General features: G+C 44.3%; 1 protein-coding gene across 2 annotated transcripts in view; it reads left to right on the top strand.

The window, feature by feature from the left end:
* Positions 1–22,608, top strand: part of pHCl-1 (pH-sensitive chloride channel 1) — a 91,895-nt gene that overhangs the window by 48,541 nt on the left and 20,746 nt on the right. For both annotated transcript variants that reach the window (XM_075692591.1, XM_075692592.1), the window contains exons 4-7: positions 4,308–4,372; positions 6,357–6,663; positions 8,988–9,128; positions 19,959–20,151. In XM_075692591.1, coding sequence (XP_075548706.1) covers positions 4,308–4,372; positions 6,357–6,663; positions 8,988–9,128; positions 19,959–20,151 — 706 coding nt within the window. The remainder of the gene's footprint in view (positions 1–4,307; positions 4,373–6,356; positions 6,664–8,987; positions 9,129–19,958; positions 20,152–22,608) is intronic.

Genomic DNA, 22,608 nt, shown 5'->3' on the forward strand with positions numbered 1-22,608 from the left:
AACATCCACGTTGAAGGCCTTACTCGCGTTATTAAAGTTCCTGCCGTGTACAGAGCTTCACGACAGACGTTAAGAATGGCGACCCTACCGCTCTATAGTGTACGCGCTTTGTCTGCGCTCGTCTCTCTATCTCCTCCTTCCACTCTTTTTCTCTTTTTGTGCCCATTAACCCTCCCCCCGTGCAGGGTAGCCAACCGGAAGTACCTCTGGCTAACCTCCCTGCCTTTCTCTGTATTCTTTTCTCTTTTTCCCACAGCTACCTTGATTCTCCACAAGAAAAGTAGAAAGATACCTATAAAGAAAGGGGTCTTGCAAGGACACAGAATCTTTCCAATGCTATCCGCTGCATGCTTGGAAGAAGTATTCAAGCTATTAAACTGGGAAGGCTTAGGAGTCAGGATCAACGGGGTATATCTCGGTGACCTCATATACATGAATGTGTTGCTTGTACAACTGTAACAATGTGTGGGTTAATGTAGTGAAATGCACCTGTATAAATGCAGGACGCGTTTGAAATTGTATCGCAGCGTAATAATCGTGTTATAATTAGCTTTCAAATGTTATAATGCTAGTACAAATATTGTTTGTTTGTATCAGTATTGGTTTGTTATGTGACATGCCCTTTTCCAGAACTATACTTGAATGAAGTCCAGCAAGCCTCAGGCTAGGGATTCAGACGGATTATTTCAATTCCGTTCATTGTAAATTGTATTATGTCAATAAAATTAAATTGAATTCAATTCAACCTAAGGTTTGCAGAGGACATTGTCCTGTTCAGCAACACTGGTGAGAAGTCACAACAACTCACTGAGGGCCTTCACAGAGAGAGCGTTCGAGTGGGGTTGAAATTAATATGCTGAAAACAAAGATAATGATCAATCACCTGACAAGGAAACAAGAGTTGAGCATCGCCATTCAGTCTCTAGAGTCTGGGAAGGAGTAAGTTTACTTAGTTCAATTGTTCACATGGGACCCTGATCAGGATAAGGAAACTTACAGAAGAATAAAAAAGAATGCGTTGGAGTGCATACGGCAGACATCACCAAATCCTGGCTGGAAGCTTACTTCTTTCATTGAAAAGAAAAGTGCATAATTATTGCATTCTACCGGTGCTACCATATGGGGTAGAAACTTGGAGGTTAACAAAGAAGCTCGAGAACAAGTTAAGGACCATGCAAAGAGTGATGGAACGAAGAATGTTAGGCATAACCTTTAGAGACAGGAAGAGAGCGGTATGGATCGGAGAGAAAACGGGGATAGCCGATATTCTAATTAACATCAAGAGAAAAAAAATGGAGCTAGGCAGGCCATGTAATGCGAAGTTAGATAAACGGTAGAGCATTAAAGTTACAGAATGGGTGCCAAGAAAATGGAAGGGCACTCATGGACGGCAGTAGACTAGGTGGCATGATGAAATTAGGAAATTCGCAGGCGCTAGTTGGAATCGGTTGACGCAGGACTAGGGTAAATGGAGATCGCAGAGCTTTCGTCCTGCAGTGGACGTAAAATAGGCTGATGAGGATGATGACTAGATTTCATTTTTGCTTGATCACGTGAAATATGACTCGGTATGAACAGTACTTCTTTGATGCAGCACGGCGAATAAAGCGTGGACATGCTCTGACAATGCCACAGCCCTATGCGGCCGCGCTCAGGAAGCCACCCATCTCGACTGTAATACTGAAAGTTTTACAAGCAATGAAGAACACTGGCCCGTGTGGGTTGCAATAACCGCCTTTTAGTATGACTTGGCGTTACCTTCCGTCTTACGCACTGCTGTCTGTTACTCATTTCATCTATATTTCGGCAATTAATGCACTTCAAAAGTCGAGGGAGTATAGCTTTTTTTAATACTTGATTGAATTGCCTTTGTGGGCTACATCACGAAGTTATCGTCTTTCTTGATGGCTTATTAGGATGGCTTCTGCATAAGTAATGTGACCGGATAAAAAAGACGACAAAAAATTAAGGTGTAGATAAAAGGGAATAGTTTCAAGACGTGTATGAAAGGGAAGTAACGATAGCATTAGCTCTTGCGTCACCCTTCCCTTTTGTCTACGTGCTGTTGTGCTTGTATACTCAATATGTACAGCTGGCATTGGTTACACAGTATTTCATCACAACAAATTTAGGATGATACTGAAGTTATAAAAAAGAACTATGGCATGGTTTATGGTTGTACTACAGGTTAGCTTGCTTGAAAAGCTTAGGAACTCAAGCTTTTCTGTGAAAGGAAGGAAAGTATTGATTTTAATATATGTTGCATTACAGACTGCAGATAATAGGGCGCATGGTCATGTCTTTCCTTAAGGTGCACAGGAAAAAAATGTCTTAATTTAATTCTTTCCGAATACGTTTGTTGTTAATGGAGAAGAGTCTGTGGCTTGGAGCTTAGACTGAGCACTAAAATTCTTCCAACAAACCATGCTTCCGTCGATATACTGTTCCCTTGGAGATAGATTGTTAGCCGACCCCCAAGTGTAATAAATTTAAATTCTTTGCAGAGAATTGACAGCCAAATCATTATTTCTGCGAAAGATTGTCGAGCAGTGTGTAGATATTATAAAGACACGTGTAGTAAAACAAACTTACGCTGAGTTGTATGGCATTCGTTGGTGTCCACAAGTCTTAACGTGATATCGATTAGAGGACGACAACTGTTTTTTGTACATCCCCATGTTTCGCATTCACCTGGATTCATATATTATGCTAGGAGCAACAGCAAAGCAGTTCGGGCTAACCAGTAAAACTACGCCTCCTTTGCGCCGTTATTTTTAGGTACTTACGGTAACGCAACGGCGCTTCATCGGCAGTGGCTTAACCGGCCCAGTATCGCGAACAGATGGGCACTTGGTATGTATAACAAAACTAGATATAACATTAGCCTACTTACTTTAGAATTCTGAAAGGAAATGATGACCTTAGCAGTAATGTTCCAACGAGAAATTCGCACATAGAGGCGCCCTGCGTGCCTCGAATCTTATCCCTATATACACTGGAATTTGTCGCTTGCCTTACGGCAAGTACCACGTTCATTCCAGTCGTCGTCTTCTGGAGGACACGAGAAACTTACGCGTGCCTTTGCGCTGATGAACGCCTCCGGGCGCAGCAATGCCATTCCCCCCCCCCCCTTCTTTTTTTCCTTCTCGTTGCCCGGATGCTTGTCAACAGCATAGAGGGCCACGAAGAGAACCGAACATTAGTGTCTCTTCCGCACGTATCTCTCTTCTTGAGAAGCGCCGACGCGTTCATTAGTACGTCGTGTCGTACGGACGTGCCCAAATGTCATTAAGCAGGAATATTGCAAAGAACTAGTCACGATGGTGACCGAAGTAAAAGCAATTCCTCTCGCCATAGTGGCCGCGCTCTTTCCTTCGGGCCCACGCCCTTGTGAAGAAAAAAAAGGCTTTGAGGAGATCATTGTACGCACAGGGCTTCCTTTTAATGAGCACTCGCAACTGAACTTTGGTGTGTCGTCTGGATACTTTCTTGCGCAGCAGTTTCAGACAGAAGCCAACTTTAGTGCTGTGCATATAGGATTGGCGGCATTAAAAAAATTAGGAATAAAATATTTAAATAGCATTTCAGACTGCGTTTGCCGAAATATTTTCCACGTGGACCGAGTTGCCTTCACATACTCAGCGAGCAAATAAATATGTTCGCAAACCCGCAATGCTATGTATGAGTGAAGCAAAGTTAGGAGCAACAGAAAAGCTAATCTCAAGTTATCGGATAGCGTGCTTTATCTTGTTTCATTTGAGGCTGGTTCCGGTGGAGCAATTAAAATTTAATGGAACGTTGACATTCCAGTCACGCACGTTTGAAGCTGTTTGTTACAGAGGCAAGCATGACGGAACCGTCTCGTTCAAACACTTAGATGTCTTGTATGGGAAGCAAGAAGCATAAATATCCTTTTTCTTAACGCCCATTATCTACTACTGTTATCTGTTCACTTGCCTGCAAGGAAACATTCCTGCAGCTTCAGCGCATCGCAACCGTGTTGGAAGAACCTCGAGGAAGATTTCGTTTACCGCTCGTTCACATTCAGGAACAAGTCCTTGGAGTGACTGTGCCTGTTGTGGTCGCACTTACGATGGAAAAATACAAGACGGCAAAGTGTTGCGAGCTTCCTTTTCAAGACGCTGCGAGCGTTTTTTCCTTACCGGTAACGGGACGAGCTCGCACAGGGTAGGCTGGTCGATCGGCTGGAGAGCGTGGTATCGACATACGTATGTCGAGCAGCCTTTTTGCCGTGAACTAACAGCGAGCCGCGCGTTAAACGAATCCTCGCATTTTTCTCCCCACAGAGCGGACCCAAGTCAACGTTAGCGTCCTGCTGCTGACCCTTTCTTCGCCGGACGAGTCGAGCCTGGTGCGTGGGTGACGCTTCCCGCATGTGGTCGTGGCAGATTTCGCTCCTAGGCAAACTGTGGGAAATGTGGGCCTCTGAAAGAGCCGCCACCCACAATACGTTGGTGCCGGAAGGAGTTGCTGGATAATCTTGTTTGGTCATTTGCTGGATAAATGCTTCGGAACATTGGTTATTACGGCTGCTAAGCATCGGTTACTGCAAACGTGCCACTCAGTGCAGGTATACGTCACAGGAAACCAGAAAAGCATAAGGGGAATTACTTGTTTATTTAATGAAAATGTAGAAATGATTAATAAAGGGAAACTGAAGTGGACAAAAATACATGTACCCGCAGGTGCGATACAAACCCACGTCTCCGCATTACTCGTGCGATGCGCTCACCAAATGAGCTACGGCCGGAGCCGTTTTCCCGTCCACTTTCCTGCAATTTTATTGTTGCGGCTTATTGTAATTTACTGCAACCAGTGCCCGTGTCTGCACTTGTTCTCCTTCGCCACAAACATGTCATTGCAGACGTATCGTGGAAAATACAACAGTAAATTGAATGCACGTAGTGAGATACATTTATTATCCACGCTTACACTTTCCTTCATTCCTGCGAAAACGACTCTTTTTCCGATGCGAACTTAAAGTGTCGATGAAAATAATTGCCATGAATAGGAAGCTATATAGCTAGCTATATTTCACACTTTTGAGTTTCTATATACAATTGTGCTTCCGCACCATATTGCACTTCAAAATCAACAAAAAAATATACCCGGAAAAAAAGGAAATTTGTCTCTACTGTAAATGTATGAGAACTAATAAGGGGTAATGGATTCAGAGAAAAGTGCTGTGTCAGTTACTTTCAGATTTAAAGTGCCGTTCATAGGCATTAACTATGCAGCTGTAGCAATATTCTGAAAGTGCGAACGCCATGTCTTTCCTAGATTCGGTGAAACGAAAAATGCAATGAGCAATTTTTTTGTGTGTGTGCATTAATTTGATGGTCACGCAGGAATCGGTTTTATTCCACTGATCTGGAATAAAATTAAGAGAATATTATGTTACAGCAACTTCGTGCAACACACGAGGTGCAAAGCCTTTCAAATCTGCTGTATATGTGGTATCTTGTGCGAGATATGTGACCTTGTTTCCCTGTAACTATGAATGAGCTGTTGTTGCTCTACATATACGCTATACAATTGGCTTACGGTAAAGCTGACTGCGTAAGAAAAACTCTTTAGTTAACTGAACTTTTGATCTTTAGAATCCTGAAATAAAAACTCGGCTTCTTACCAAGACCATATTAAATTTCATCTGTTAAATCAGCATTTCTTCGTGCAGCAGGAGCTCAAAAAAGTGTAAATGTCACTGCAGTTAGTTATCTGCGTTCGCTTGAAGAAACATGATAATTAAGGCTCATACTGAAACGTTGGCTATGCGAAGATAGAAGGCACTCATTGAGATACTGTAACGTACTGCCAGCTCAAATGGAAACGGGAATAAATCGGGAACTACTAAAATATTTTGTTACGTTTCTATGTCTTCCTGCATTTTAACCGCGGCCTAATTAAGGCCCCTAACCATGCGTTCGGGATTTTTCGAGGCCTATAAATCACCTGCATAGCAACTGCACATTGAAATCGTGTATTTACGCCTAACAGGCGTTCTCATCAGCTTCTCTTTTTTGGCATTTGAATTTCTGCTCATGGTGTCATGTTAATGTTCTATATAATTTTAATCATGCTTTAAAATTTGGTGTGTTAAAGCAGCATTTCATTTCAGTCAACAAAAACTAATCAAAAAACAGGAACGCCACTGATGTAGCATGTCCGTATTGTTTCGAGGAAAAGCGGCAAGCCTCTTTCTCAAACATCGGCGGTGAGGGAACGGAGGACACTCTTCGTAATTCTGCAACGTACACGTATGCTGTGACGCTTTGTGGGAGCGCATCATTTCTGAGTTCGACATAACGTGTTCCGTTTTTCTCGGCGCTGCGCAGAAATACGAGATCGAATTCCTGCTGCACCAGCGCTGGGAGGACAGGCGGTTGCAGTTCTTCGCCACCGAGGGGGGCGGCAGCCACCTGAACGGCCTGCTACACGAGGCTCGTATGTGGAAGCCCGACATCTACTTCCTCAAGCACGGAGAATTCAAGACCCCGCTGACGCCGATACACATGGGCCTGCGCCTCTTCCCGAACGGCACCGTGATGTACACGCTCCGACGTCACATGACTCTAGTCTGCCAGGGAAACCTCAAGATATTCCCCTTCGACAACCCAAAGTGCCCCTTTGCCGTAGAGAGCAGTAAGCCTTACCTTTCTCTTGTCTTTTTAAAATTTTTTTGTGTACGAATACCTATATTCAGATGGGACCACATTAATCAGAATACGGCAAAGTAGCTGCTCGCGCAAGTTATTATTTTTGCCAGCTGAACTTGATACCGCAAAATGCAGATTTTAGCGCGCAAAACTTGAGACAAAACGCGTAGTAGCGTTTTAACATACTGGAGCAAAGTTATAGCTATGTATCAGTTTTGGTTCGGAACAAAGGTGATCAATTTGCTTTAACTTTCTTGAAGTGGCATGTGCTGTGGCTTTCTGTGGTTAAATGTTGTGTGCTGCACGTTCCCCTTCGATAAACTCGCATCGTTTAGTGTGCATACGAAAAACGACCACGAAATGTTGGTAAAGACAGGAGGCCCACCCTCTCGAACATTCAGTAACCATCAGACCAGCCACCACAGTGTCATTCGTAAGTAGCGCTCGAAGCCGGGTCAGTGTAAACCCGAAGGGGACAATGCAGAAACAACGTTAGTTCCGTATTGACCAGAAATATTGTGCTAATTGGGTTAAACTGTACTTGTCTATGCGAGGCCGTGGCTCGGGGCGGTGTTTGGGCACGAAATGAAATGACGGTTTACAGCAGCGGGTTTTCAGCAGCTATTCGCCGCATTTCGCCATTGTACTTCACATAAATGAGAAGGGCTGCTGTATCTTTCTTTTTTGTTTTCTAACGCCCTCCCGACGCGATGAAATTTTGGCTTTCCAAATGGGACTCGGCTGTTGACCCAGCAAACTAGCTCACAGTGTATTAAAAAATCTAGAACTCGACAAAAACGAAAACCCGTGGCTTGACGTCTTGCGACGTTTCGTTTTTGGTTCCGAAACCTCGTTGCGGCCCTACTATCGGCCTCTTTATTTTTGGATAACAGGAACCATCGAATCTTCAGTTTCATTATTTTCTTCATCCTGACAGCGTGAGCCGAAAGGACGATGAAGCGGGAAGCAGTTCGGTATTGGCGCTGACTATAGATTGGCCTCATTAAAGATACATTGCTGGAGAGTACATCCCACGCCATGGCGAAACATTTATGAAAACAGGCAGGACTGTCACCGTCTATCCCCTGCAAGATGCTTCTCGGCACGGTGCCTCGTTACTTCCAATGTAACATTAGCTCTGCCAGCATGTACAAACAGTGACAGCAGAGGTTTTCGATGATTACAGCAGTATAGGCCTTTGTCCTGGATACGCAGTGGGGCACTGAATTACGGACGCCTGTCTAAGGTCCTATTCTCAGCGTCTGTCGCACCCACAGCGGAGATGACGAGTGACGCCACTGTGTGATGTCGGATATCTCGCGTTACGTTTAAGTATGTTGGGCACTTGTTCTACCGCAGAATGCTAACAGATTTGTCATTGGTAGTAGTATTATCCTCGTTTGAAAGCAGTACCTCTGTTAGCATACAACAAATAATTACCTAGACTTGGTCATTCAGTGGTACAACCTGAGCCATCCCAGTAGTCTCCTTTAGCAATTGAAAGTTGACATCGCTATGGCAATTGAGCAAGTAATAAGTTCGTGTTTACAGTAATTTCTTACGCTACAGGCCGGTCAATGACTAACAGAGTTTACGAACGAAAAGCTTTGTGAATGCGGCCCATGATGCCTGGTTTTAATAATACCGACACATTGCACCGCGGCAGAAGTGTCAGGCTGTATCTACCAAGTACGTGTTTAATTAATCACACCCTTCACTACTTCTTCAGTATCAGTTTATTGGGTCAACCCAGCTATGTGAATCATTTCTACCAGTAACGTCTTGGAATTTATAGGTCGGTACGGCTACGTCGGCCAGTGCTCTACTTTTTCAGACTGCTCATTTCGCTTAGTCGTCCGGGGTGTAATCATTGGGTGATCATTTTCTTTTTCATCAGTATCCCTGTTACAAAAGCTTTTGATGACAGAGATATATTTTCGACGAAAATAGCGCAAGAAAAACTGGTCAAGGAACAAAGACGGACAAAGAGCTGTCTGCCTTTCTGTCATGCCCCATTATCTGCTCTGTTTCCGTTATGAATATCGTGTAGAAACGAGCACAACAGCAGACTTTCTTGAAGACCGCAGGGATGGTTTATTGTCTCCAGCATGCGATTAGCGGTCATCCATTTTCCGTTTTAGATGTGTGAACAGACCGAGCAATACAGCGCGAAAAGTTATGGAGCAGCGAAACGAGCACACTGTCCACGATAATTCAAGTACTCTGTTTTGCCAGCTCCACCCGGCGAAGGAACCACAGACTGAGTATTGAAGTGCACTGATTTTCGCCGTTACCCTCTGCCTGTCGCAGTGTCATACGAGGAGAGCCAGCTGAAGATTGACTGGTCACCCACCGAGCCGTCCATCAACACGGCCACCTCGCTGAGGGCGCACAACGCTTACCTGGCCAAGAACGAGACTGGCTACTGCGACACAAGACACACATGGAGAGGTATAACTCATCAGGAAGCTCGACTACGTCCCACCAGCTATAGAATCATGTGCTGGTCTCTGTGCTGTTTCTTTTCATGTTTTGCCAGCATCCTTCCTTTCTTGCCACGTAAGGAATATAAATTATAATAAGAAAAGTAATTTTAAAAAATACTAAAGTTAGAATGCTCCTACGCATAGCTCACAGAAAAACTGCGATGTCCGTAATGCGTAGCGTTACAGTTAAACTAGGGTCAGTGTGAGTCAGAAAGGACTCGCCGTAAGTTTGCTTCCGGAAAAATAAATTTACAATCCATAGCTGTAAAGTTCATACACGAATAAAACAGGCAAATCACAACTCGTAATAATAGGTATATTCCTCGTCAAAACTGCGCAACCATTATGAGTTTCGCGGAACTTACCTTTGGGTCACGAATGAGGTCTATGTAAAATGTTTTGTTGCTCAATTGTCTCAAACAGCGAGATCAAGAGTTTTCGAAGAATTGCGCGCTACATGAGCCTAATGGCAGATCTCGTCAATTGCGGAATGGTTTGCAATTTTCATTACCCGCCGTGCTGGCTTAGCGGCTATGGTGTTGCGCTGCTAAGCACAAGGTCGACGGATCAAACCTCTGCCGCGGCGGCGGCACTTCGATAGGAGCCAAGTGCAAGAACACCCGCGTCTGGTGCATTGGAGGCACGTTAAAGATCCCCTGGGGGTCAAAATTAATCCAGATTCCCCTACTATAGCGCGACTCATAATCAAATCGTAGTTTTGGCACGTAAAACCCCGGAATTCGATTTATTTCTATTTCCCATTTTCTCTCGCGAAAGCAGCTGCAATATTCACAGCAAGATGGAGAACCCTTATGTGATGTTCGGGTACAGCTCGGCCAACATCAGGTGAATACGAATGAAAATTTTGCAGTGCATACGACATCCGCGTGGTAGTTTTCAAGAAAAATTATTTTCTTCGGAACGGTGTCCAGATTTATCGCGCATTCTTCGGGCTCTCCATACCAATGTGCAATAGTAGGTGAATGCGCACACTATGATGTCGGCCTCTAAATGAATACGATGCTCGAAATGTTTTGAAAACTAATTACGGAGCCATACCAACATTATATGCGTGTTCCCGAAGTAGACTGACTGCGGAAAACATAAGTATCGTGTCTGTGCTGAAAGTGCCGCCGATGTGCGCGGAGTTCATTGATTCATGTGGTTTCACAGACGCCTCAGAGGAGGGCGCAGGCCTAATTTTTTAACACCTGACATTATTTAGTGTGCATATAAATCTAGGTAAACGAGCATGCGTGCAGTTCGCAACCATTGAAACGCGGCCACAGTGGTCGGGACTCGAACCCGCGGCCTCGGGCTCAGAAGCCGCACGCTGAGTGTTGAAGAGAAAATTGTAGACCGTCTGTCGGCCCACAATCACAAAACGGTAGGACTAGAGATGAGGTATTCAAGACGTAGAATCACTGAGATAAGTTGTCGGCTCATCGGGACATACATTTACATGAATCAGTCATTAAAAAACAACAACAACAATAGGATGCTATCATCTCCAGCAGACAGCAGCTTCGCATGGATAGTCATTGCACTTCAATAATTAGCGTAGGTGCCCCCGTGAGCACCTTTATTCAGCATTCTGTAGAGTTGCACACAAAACGAGCAGCTTGGCATTTAGCGCTTGGTTAATTCTACTTTGAACACGATGCTTAGGCATTGTTATTTCCGCAAAAAAAAAAGTAATAAAGGAGTTTGGAACGAGTAAGGAAAGAGGCTGAATATACAGAACGCATTTTTTTACGCGATAAAAATTTTTTTTTGGAAAAGCTTGGGGGCCCTGATTATGGTGTTTGTGCAGATGAGTTCTAACGTGAGGAAAACATACTTTGCCACTAATAACGCGACCTTCAGAAGACTAATTTAGGAAAATTTATTAATTAACTTCTTATTCCTTGCTTGCGAGCAGTTTCTTAAACTGATTTGGAGGCAGTCACATTTTAATGCAACCTATTTTTCTTTCTTTTGCAAAAATAAAGTCTTCAAAGTGGCACATACTTCGAGATAGTTATAATCAAATATACACGGTAAATCCAGACAATATCGAAACTAAGCGTGCCGGAAGCGCGGAAAAGGCCGATTCGTTATCAAATCAAAAGGAAGCACCTCGTGGCGAAATGCGGGACGTAGTTTGAAGGAAGGAAGGAAAAAGTCGAGAAGGAAAGGAAAGGAGGTTAACCACTTTAGCTCAACCGGTTTGCTACCTACACATGAGAGCGGGATGGGCGGGGAAGAAAGATGGGGAGAAGAGAGAGAGAGCGCATATAGCACAGCACACACATCTGTAGTTAGAGTCCCTCACCCTTGCGTGGTACGTGACATCACTGTCCCAGCCGCTTGTCCAAGCCCGTTTCTTTCAAAACCCAACGTAGTTTGAAACTGAACGACTCGGCAAGTCGCGGCAGGTACCGATGCGGCATGCTTTGCCTTACACGCATTTCAGACTGGGAGCGGTATCTCGATTTGCCGTGGCATGCCATCATCCAAACACTGTCACACACTTCCTTACAGGGCATTTCCATCTGCTATAGCAGCGGGAAGTGCTCGGTTTCGATATTGCCTCGAATGAGCTTTGAAATTCAATGACGAATATCTCGAATTAGGGTCGATTTGGAAAATTGGTAAAATATATATGTGGATGTGGTAAAATGCGACTGCCTCTACATTTGACACTTGAACAACTGCCCCCCACGGGTTAGGTTGCAAGGCATATCCACTATAGGAACATATTTTGAGAATGGCACGGGTTTCGAGACATGCGCTCCCAAATTCACGGTAAACATGCACTGTTCTTCCACTTACTTGTTTATCAAAACTCTGTTTTAAGCATCGAAGCACCAAACTAAGAGGAACGGCTGTCTATTTCGTCGTATATCTTGCCAATGAATATCTCAAAACGTGTGTAATCCTGAAAATTCATTCTAATTGGATACGCCTTCCAAACTCATCGGCTACAACTCATTAGTTGCAATATGTGCACTAAAGTCAATACTTAAGAATTCAATTAGAGAAATTCTGCCAAGTAGTTGAATAGGTTTCAATTTCTCGTGCTAGTAATGCCCGCGTGTTTGAATACTCCAGCTGAAAGAATAGAATAATGCGACCTGCCACAAGTAATTTTTTAAGGTTCTATAAAACCGCGTATTTCGTTTCTAAAATGGAAGTTTATCTATACAAAACTACTTCAGCGGAAACAGCTCACATGCAAACAGTAAACTATTTCGTGCTCGCTCCAAAGACAAGTCACTGCGGCCAACTGGTATCCTTGCATTTCTACTCCTCGAAATGCGAAATCGTTCGAGAAATAATTGCGGGTCAATTCACCCGTTGGCGACACCTGTCTTATAGCTAAATTGTTCGCCAGCCTGTCACCAATTTATAAAGAGGTTACTGAAGAAATTTTGCAAGTTACACCGAAAAGATAGGAAGTAGCTACAGGAGACAAGCAGGCAGTGGCGTAGCTAGGCCGTCCGGCACCTGGGGCCCCATAGGTCTTCTGTGATCCCCCCCCCCCACCCGGGGGTAGTCAGGAAAGCAAGGATATCGAAAATTTCCGGGGAGTTGGAGGAGGGGGGGTGATGTTTCAGCACCAGCACAGCCACCTTGGACCCCGTTCTTCGCATTCGTTTCAGAGATCGCTAATGTCGCAGGTATACAGGCTGTTTTACATTCTGCACCAAATAACGAAGGGTGCTGCACTGATAGCTTGTGATGAGCGCACTTGCACATCTGCTGTCCGAATATAAGGCTTGGCAGGCAGTAAAGATAGTTTTATTTAGCGATATTAGAGGCAACAGTGCATTGTGGTACGGTAGCTAGCTGGGCGAGTCGGTATATCTGCATTATTATTACTTACAGAGCGCACTAATAACAAGGACGAAGAAGAGAGACCAAACACGAGCGCTGACTCACGACTAAAAGTTTATTGCATTTCAACAGCCATATATATAGGAAAACTCCCACATGCGTACACCTGCGCACAATACATTCCCTCAACCAAAAGCGAAACAAGAAAGGCAAACGCTAAAGCAAGAAGTCTGATCATTCTAACAATTAGATGCTTGTAAAAAAAAAATTTTTTTTTTGCTGCGTATTGCGAGTGACGACTGGCTTACGCACCTGTCACCACATTTATTGACTAGGTAGGCCAACTGAAATGAGGGGAGCCTTTTCAATTTTGTTTGTCCAGATTTTGTTTGTCCTGCGCGTGTGCGATCAGAAATGGGCTTGCAACTGCAAACTGCGCTATGGGGGGCCAAATGTGATAGACCTGGACCTGCATTCTTTAATCTGGAGGAATGCTCTTGCAACATTTGTTTATACACCTACCCGTTTGGCCGTTGTAACGAGATCCACGTGACAGGGGAATCTCGTACACAGCATTGTTGCGGCACGCCACGAATTTAGGTCTATGCTTTACATTACATTAATTGTGCGCAATCGAATCTGACATCTGTGTTCGTGATTGCACAGCCTGGCACAGACTAGATAATTTCTTCGGACAAGAAAAAACAACTCTAATACCGGAACTGTTCACGACGTTTTTGAGGCCATGTGTCAGCCTATGTTCATAAGAAATAACTGCTGGCCTTTGGCGATCACCAATGTAATTTCCATCGCTTGCTCTTTCTCCGCTTTTTGACCATTTCGCCAGGTTTTGGGCAGTCGTCCTAATTGTGTGCTCGGCGCAACCAGCCATGGTTAGCCCATTGACTTGATCGTTAGCCCCTTCCAGCAAGCGGTGCTGTTCTTTAGTTTAATGTTTTTTAGAAGCATCTAATCGTTAAAATTATCGGACTTCTTACTTTAGTGCTCGCCTTTCTTGTCTCGCTTTTGGTTGAGGGAATGTATGGGGCACGGGTGTATGAATATGTGAGTTTTCCTATTTATATGGCTGTTTAAATACAATAACCTTTCAGTCGTGAGTCAACACTCGTGTTTCTCTCCCTTCTTCGTCCTTGTTGTTAGGGCGCGCTGTAAGTAATAATAATATTGCATTTGCAAAATTGAAGCCTGACAGTCATATGTTGCCCAACAACAACTTCACAAAAATCATCGGAGGTACTGAACCCAAACGAAAATTAAGTAGCGTGTCAGTGACGCTGATCTTCCCACCTTATTAGAAAACGCCACCTGCTTCCTTGCTGCGTGGGTGCCAATGCTATGACAATTACGAGTTCTCTTCATTCTGATCCATGAAGCCTTTCTTTATTTGCTGCTATTGGCAAACGTGGTCATCCGAGCTGCGGTACTGCCACGAGATTGGAAACGGAATAGAGCACGCTCCGCGTCGATTCCTGGCGCAACCATGCAAAAAACGAGAAGGCCGCGATGAAACCTGTGCCAGGGAAAGCTTGCGCTACTGTTGGTCTGCACTCGCAATGGAGAAGGTAGAGATATCGACGGGACTGGTGCACAGTTTCATATTTCTTTCGGTACTGCCATACTAGGCCACCCGCAGTGCCAAACTACTGCAGGCTCTAGCACCCAAGACGATTTTGTTTAGAGGAGTGTTTGTTGAGTTAATAACATGACTTTAGGACCTCAATTCCCGAATTGTAATGCGTCCTCTATAATTGCTAATTAAGCAGTTATTTAAGACATCCTTACTAATTATCTTCCATATTTTGCATTACATTGAGTTCCTAGTGATCAAAAAGATGCATAACCTAACAGAATACCGGGAAATATCCTCACAAAATTCACCTTTTTGTAAAATTCCACACAGCTGAAACAGGACACTGTATTTGTGACATGAAGTCACACAGCAACAACAACAACAACAGGAACAACAGGAAAAGAAGGAGGAAAAGAAAGAAGGAACGATGGGAAGGTCAACCAGACGCACGTCCGGTTTGCTACCCTGCACAGGGGAAGGGGCTTAAGGGGAGAAATGAAAGGAGAGGAAGGGAAGAAGGTACTGTCGGTGTGAATACGTGCAGCTTACCATAACTTCAAGCCTATAAAAGGTCACTGAGGACAGCCGATTTTATGAAACGTAGCAATTCCCGCGTCGCTTTGCAAGACTGCAACGCGTGAGACCACGGTCCGAGAAACTTAGTCTCTGAAAATGGCCTGCTATCTAATCAGTTTAACCCCCTCCGAAGACGGTCGCATTCGATCTCACAGAGGCTACATGAACACAACACGTGCTCGATCGTCTCTTCCCATTTGCACGAGTCACAAATCGGTCTGTCGCTCATTCCGATAAGGAATGAGTAGGTTTTCGTAAAAGCCACCCTTAACCAGAGGCGGCACAGTAAAGTTGCAACATGGCGGGAGAAGTTCGATGGAACCTGCAGCTTCAATGTAGAATCCAGCCGGTGCAGAAGGCAGTTGGAGAAATTTTGGGTGTTCCACAGTTTCAGTCTTGGTTTGAGCAAGCAAACGAAGACTCCTCACAGCGTCTGTCCTTGATAAGGATATAGGAAGTGTCAGGGTTTTTTTATGCACTGACCGGGTGGCATCATCAGCAAGGTCGTTTCCGAAGATGCCACAGTGCCCCGGAAGCCATTGGAAGATGATGTCATGTCCGTTTCTGAGGGCTTGGTGGAGAACCTCTCTGGTCTCAAACACCAGTTCTTCATGGGTCTTGCGTCGGAAGGCTGACTGCAGACTCTGAAGGGTTGCCTTGGAGTCACTAAAAACGACCCACTTTCGAGGTTTGGCTTGTGCGATTTAATTAACAACGGCACGTAGAGCGGCAAGTTTTGTTTCCGTAGAGGTCGTTATATGGGTCACTTTGAACGTAATTGTAATTTGTAAGGCCGGGATGATAACAGCGCCTGTGGAGCTGGTGGCTGAGATAGATTCATCAGTGTAAATGTGCGTTGCTTGCTCATATGCCTCGTTCAGTAATGACAGTGTGAACTGACGTATAGCCACTGTTGAATGACGTTTTTTTTTCGTTGTTCCCGGAATCGTGAGGCGTACTTGTGGTTGTCGTAGGCACCAGAGGGGTAAGAGTGGTGTTGGCGCTGGTGTAAAGCCCGGCGGCAGGTAGCCGTGATGTGTCGCAACAAGTTTGGAAGATGTGGGTTTAGGTTTTTGGGCCGGCAAAGCAGCGATGTAGTGACTGGGTGCGCCATACAAACGTCGAATGTTAGCTATAAGGTTGTTAATCGTTATATATGTTGGAACCAAGTAGTCTCTAGCAATCATGATTGTTGCGTGAGTCGAGGGGCATCGTGGTAGCCTAAAACATATCCGTAGAGCCTGGCCTTGCAAACTTTCGAGGGTACGAATGTTTGCCGTACATGTATTCTCCAAAACCGACAAGCTGTATCGTGGAAAGCCAAGAAACAGTGCTTTGTACAACTGCATCATGAGCAATACCAACGAGTCCAAGAGTTTTCCACAGAGGAACCTCAGTATATGCACAATCGAAATTAGTCTCCGCTTTAGGTAGATGCGGTGTGGGCTCCATGAAAGGTCCCTGTCGATAATCACACCTAAGAAGTGGTGAGACTTCTGGTATTTGATACCCTGGACATTGACAGAAACCAAGTACGGTGCCATGGCTTTGCGCGTAAACTCGATTAACGCACATTTTTCGATGGACACACCAAGACCTTGTTTGCGGAGATACGAACAAGTTCAGGTGGCTGGCCATTGAATTCCTGTGCGCCCTTGAAGACAAGTCACCGCAGAAGACAAAACACAAATATCATCAGCGTACATTCATAGATGAATTGTCTTGGGTAATATTTCAGCAGGGCCAACCACAGTTAAGTTAAAGAGAATAGGGCTCAATACCCTGCGCTGTGGGACGCCACCGTGAGAACAACAAAATGACAAAGAGACGGTTAGCTATCACTTACTATGACAGCGCTTTTATTCGAAACTGATACAAAACTAATAGAAACGATACAAAACTGATAAATTGAACATTATACATACTGACGACACACAAACCATGGTGGGACATGAGCGCACCATACGAGCGCACTGCGCATTATACGTTCCGCTAAGGCGAGTAGTTTAGCGACCACTTAGCGAATTAAATTTTTTTGCCCGAAAATTCGTGCAATGAATGTGTAGGATGTTGATAAAGCTGCAACCGACAATTCTGAGACACATCTGGTAGATCGGGTAAATGAGCTTGGGCTGCTGGTTACCGGAGCTTTCTTTACCATTTACGCCTAATCAAGCCGGCGGAAAGAGGTGGGTTGCCAGACATATTTGACCATCCCCCTCCAACCTGACACCTGGTACCCGGGGCCCACGCCCCCCCCCCCCCCCTCCTCTTTACTACACTACTGCCGGCATGTGAGCGACCAGCCCATGCAGTTCTTTAGTACTTACAATCGCCGTGAGAAACGGGGCGCGGCGCACCAGAATCAGCTGCGACAACGTCAAATAAGCTACGTTTTGCGTGGCTGTATGCCGTTTCCTTCTTGGTTATGCTTGAAGTTGATATATTAAACGGGCCTAAATAAAGGCTTCCAACTTTTAGAGAGCGAATACCTTTCTTTGACATTTTCGCCCGCTTTCGTGGTGGTTGGCGGTTGAACTTTCACCACCCACACAAAAGCACCGGTACAAACGGCGCGTGCCTTCACGCAACACACTTGTGGAGCACGTTCAACGTTGAGCAGGAACTTTCGTTGCTCTATCAGATGCACTTGCCCTCGCGCAAGCTTTGGGTTGTCTGAAGGCCTACGAGTCGCCTTGCCCGCTGGTGCTCGTGCCACTGGAGACAACGCACGTTTCACGAATCGGGGTTGTGCACGTTAATGGTCCTGTTCTCTACGGAATTAAGCTGCGAAAAAACAAATGCTACCTACATATCCTCACTGCTAGATTTAAATGACCCCTACTAGCGTATCGTTTCTCTAATAAAGCGAAATGTTTTAAGCTCTAGAAGGGTTCGGCTATTCGCTCGCACTTACAATTATCGTTGACGGTTTCCGCACTTTTTTATTGTTATTATACGGCCTGCAGATATACGCACTAAAAGAACCGGTAACACTGTGTTGCAGTTATTATGTTATACTGCTGACGAAATATCAATAACTAGTATAAGAACTGCTGCTCACGTACAAAAACCCGTATAGTTCTGCACTCGTATCTGCAGCGCATGAATGATCTCACAAACGGATTAGAGTAGCGTTACCTGGTCACGTGTTCCTTTTGTGCGGTAGCGTGACAGGAGGCACTAATATTCTGTGTTTGCAAGCGTGTCTTTGGGCCTTTGTATAGTTGTATCCCTTACAGAGAAACAGACAGCAGCTGGGAATAATTGGACAGGCCGCGCAGTAGCAAGAGAAAAAAAGAAATACATTAATCATTACAGGAGGATTTATTAAGCAGCTGTAATAAGAATGACTGATACGATAAACTGCTTCGGAAAACCCCAAAAACGTTGGTTCATGTTGTACATTGAGATTATTCACCAATGTAACGACGTCACTTGCTCTTATCGAGCCGTAGGCAACGAATCATGATTAGAAAAGAATCAAACACACCGTCAATCTTCTTTAACATATCTAAAAAAATTACTACGTCAGAATCTGGAATTACATCAAAGCAATGTAATGAATATGTTAAAACTTCAAGATCAAACGTAGCACGTAGATGTCCGAGAGATCACTAAGCACTTCACTAGGCGATTGAGCTAACTTTACTTTTATTCTTTGTTTCAATGCAGCAGGGTCAAACTCAAGAATGGCGTTAAAATAATGAAGCAAACTGAGATTCATCGTTAGTCATTGGGTAATTTCCTGACTGCGTAATTTTATGCAGACGTATGAGCGCTTAATGTCTTTGAACAGCACGCTACATACATTTAGGTTCCTTGAACAAGCATTGACATTAGTAGTTTTCTGCAACCTGTAGTCGACTGCATGTGATATCACAGCACAGGTCATATGGGGCTGCTTGAAGCAGCAACATGAATATGTCACTGAGTTGTAATTCTAGAGCCGGTATTCACTGCTTTAACAAGCGCTTCAGCTGCTACGTAGGTGGTCTCGTTGTGGCTAGACACGCAAGATTACGTTATCGGTGACATTATTATATAATAATCGCTTTACAGAGTGACAAAGTTGATATAGAGAAAACTCCATGGTGATCTGTTAACTGTGCAGGCCACCACTGTCATATACTTTTGTAAAATTAGGCGCATGCGACAATTTGCGCTAGCTACATATGTATGGACAACAGCTATTTCTGGTACAAGCTACTTGCTTAACACAGGACATGGCGAAGTAATATCCTTTTCCTAACTATCCATGCGTGACCCATCTTCCAACTTCAAAATTTGTTTTACCGTTAAACTGAGTTATTTATTTTATTGTCATGGTAATATATTAATGCTGTCTCCGCCCTTTAGAATACAAAGTAACCAATCAGTACACTATAACTTCAACTTGAACATTAAACCCAGCTCCGCCAATACTCCCCCTCCCCCCCCCCTCCAGCAGGAGCATATTTGTTTCAAAAAGGATTGCTTATCCGTGTTGGCAACCTGGAAAAGCAGTCTGCCTCCTTGTACGAAATAAACAGCATTACTGGCATTATTATATTTCTCATTGCAGTGTGTTGACGTAGCATTGGTCAGTGCTACTGCCTGTAATGCTACGAAGAGATGCGATTTTATATTTTGATTTGCATGACGAATCATTTGCCGCCGTTGCCCCTCAAGTTGTTCAGAACAGCGCACTATGAACTCGATGGCTGTAACAGATCGGAGACCCACTATCCTTTAAAATCTGTCTTTTCTTAATCGATCTCCAAGCGCGCCATCCAGTGCTTCCTCACATTGCGGTTTTGTTTGACGCAGGAAACTACAGTTGCCTACGCGTGCTGCTGGTGTTCACGCGGGACAAGTCTTTCTACATCAGCACCGTATTCGTGCCGGGCATCGTGCTGGTGACCAGCTCTTTCATCAGCTTCTGGCTCGACATCAATGCCGTGCCGGCCCGCGTCATGATTGGCGTCACCACCATGCTCAACTTTTGCACTACCACCAACAGGTGGGTGAATAACCAGCGACGCGACACTTGAGAGGGGCACGCGGATTCTAATCCGGCTTAGCCCACTGACACGCTGAATTGAGTTGTGGATAGTAAACACTATCACAGTATGCATGACAGGTCATCGATATCGCCGAAGAGCCCGCTTGGATGACCTACACTTATTTCTCATCAGCAAGTATGTGCCGGATGTTGTGAAAGCATGGTTGGATTTGGTTGTAGGGTACCTTGCTCAGACGCTTTGCAACGTCCGCAGTCGAACCAGCCTCGAATGCTTATGTCTTCCAAGCCGGGAAAGATACGTCAGGCAAATACTGACTGTCATAAACGAGCAAGGCCTTGATGATCTTTTCGGTCCTATCGTTATACGATGAAATCCCTAGCTTGCACAACAAAGCGACCATTTCCTCCGTCAAGGCTATGCAAACGAAAGCTATATGTGCCAGGTTATTTATGGGTTTCATAAGCATGCATGTTGTTGTCTTTGACAATTTCTTATAACTTAGCACTATTGGAACGTGTGGCGATAGCATTTTATTCAGCACTGTGTCTAAGAAACATTTTTGCAGTGTGCTTGTACTATATTTAAAATAGGAGCAGCTTGTACACAAACAATTTTTCGCTTAAACTGTTCAAAAGCCTATGAAAGCGCGTGGCCAACAACATTTTCGGTTCCTTCAACAACAGATTCCCTGTAGTAAACCTTCTTTGTTGTTCGGCTGGCTCTTTCTGTTGCATTACACTGACAAATAGTGTGTTCATATTGGAACCACCAAAGTGTATTGTAGGAGAACGTAAACCCAGCAGTCTGAACACCCTAAGACTCAAGCATGAAACCTTGTTGGTTATGTCGCTTACTTGTGCTATATTAGATGCTAGTTCGGCATTGTTGCACTAAACAATTCATACGAAATAAAGCTACGCGCACAGTCAGTAATGATTCACTGTGAAGGGCTTCCAAGACCAGCGCGATCTCTTCTTTGACCCTCCTGACATTGAACATAATTAACATGCTCTTCCTGGAATGAAGACTGTGGCGCATACGGGTTCCACTGAAATAAAACCACTATAGTTATTGTAAATTTACTATACACAGTAAACTGTACTATAAGGTATGTACTATGCAGTAAATCAATTTTGCTGGTATACTATGTGACCAAGTGTGACAGGTGTAGAAGAGAACGAAGGAAAACTTCAAATTTGATTAAATGCACATGAAAGTTGCTTCGAGAGCTATAAGCACTTTTAAGCTGAATGTTTTTTCCAGGAACTGCTAACTACAAGGACCGCGTGGATTTTGTGCTTTTGTGCTGATTTTGTGCGTCCCTTGTGCTCTCTCCTGCGCAATCCAGAAGGTGACATATTTTGTTGTAAAAGGGGGATTCTTATTTAGTTTTGAGCTTGTCGCTGTTGTGGTTACAATCGAACCAGCAAACCATTATCATGGCTGTAGCAGTTTCGCAACCACAGTGCGCCGAGATATATTGCAAAAAAATATAGAAACACTATAGGCCAATTCGCACTTCGGAAACGCTGATTGTCGCTGTTTTGTCGAGCCTTAAGTGAGTCCTGTGTGTTCTGCTAGATAACAACGAGGTCGCAAATCTCCGCATGGAGATGTAGCTGGGATTGTCTTGTGCCAACACGACGGCTCACCACGCGTCCGAACTTGCGAAAGGACTCTGAATCTATGCACTTCCAAGCGCAGTTAAAACCGTTCTTATTTTACGAACAGCATCAAACAAACGTGACTTTAGTTCTCAATGAATCATTTGTTTCTCAAAACGAGAAGGTCATCAATATAACATTGTGAAGAAAGCCTGACGATGGCGAAACCATTGAGTCTGCATTTCTGTGATGTGCAAAGCTGTCAAGGATTACCGAGGGGGGGAGGGGGGAGGGGTAACGGTCCCGCTTTGCTAAACTATGCCTTTTTAATGCCAGACACCATCCATGTTCTTCACGCTACCTACACGACACTGCGTATTCCGTCAGCAGGGACGGCGGCAGGATACAAGTACAGCCAGATAGCAATTGTGGCAATGTTAAAGGTCCAATTGCATTACTAAGGTCTTGATTACGGCTGGTTGGTTATATTTCGAACTGAGGTTGAATAGCGCGAACAAAACAAGGACACGAGGTGACAAATACCACAGACAAGCACTGACTGCCAACTGGAGGTTTATTTAAAATTCTCCAGCCATTTTATAACTTTTTCACCATAAGCATGCGTACACCAGTCGCGAAAACATATGCAGATCAGCAAAATCATAATCTTTCATTCAAAAAAGCTATTCCTTTTCCCTAAAAGGCAAGATAGGGATCGCTTACACATTTATCTCCTTTCTTTCTAATGTAGTAGGCCGCCATTACTTCGCTTTCCCTCTTAGCTTTTCCTTTCCCTATGAATTTAGGTATTTAATTATGGGAATGCAGGGACACTTGTTACAATGTCCT

The sequence above is a fragment of the Dermacentor variabilis genome, chromosome 5, assembly GCF_050947875.1.
Source record: "Dermacentor variabilis isolate Ectoservices chromosome 5, ASM5094787v1, whole genome shotgun sequence".
Taxonomy (NCBI): Eukaryota; Metazoa; Arthropoda; class Arachnida; order Ixodida; family Ixodidae; genus Dermacentor; species Dermacentor variabilis.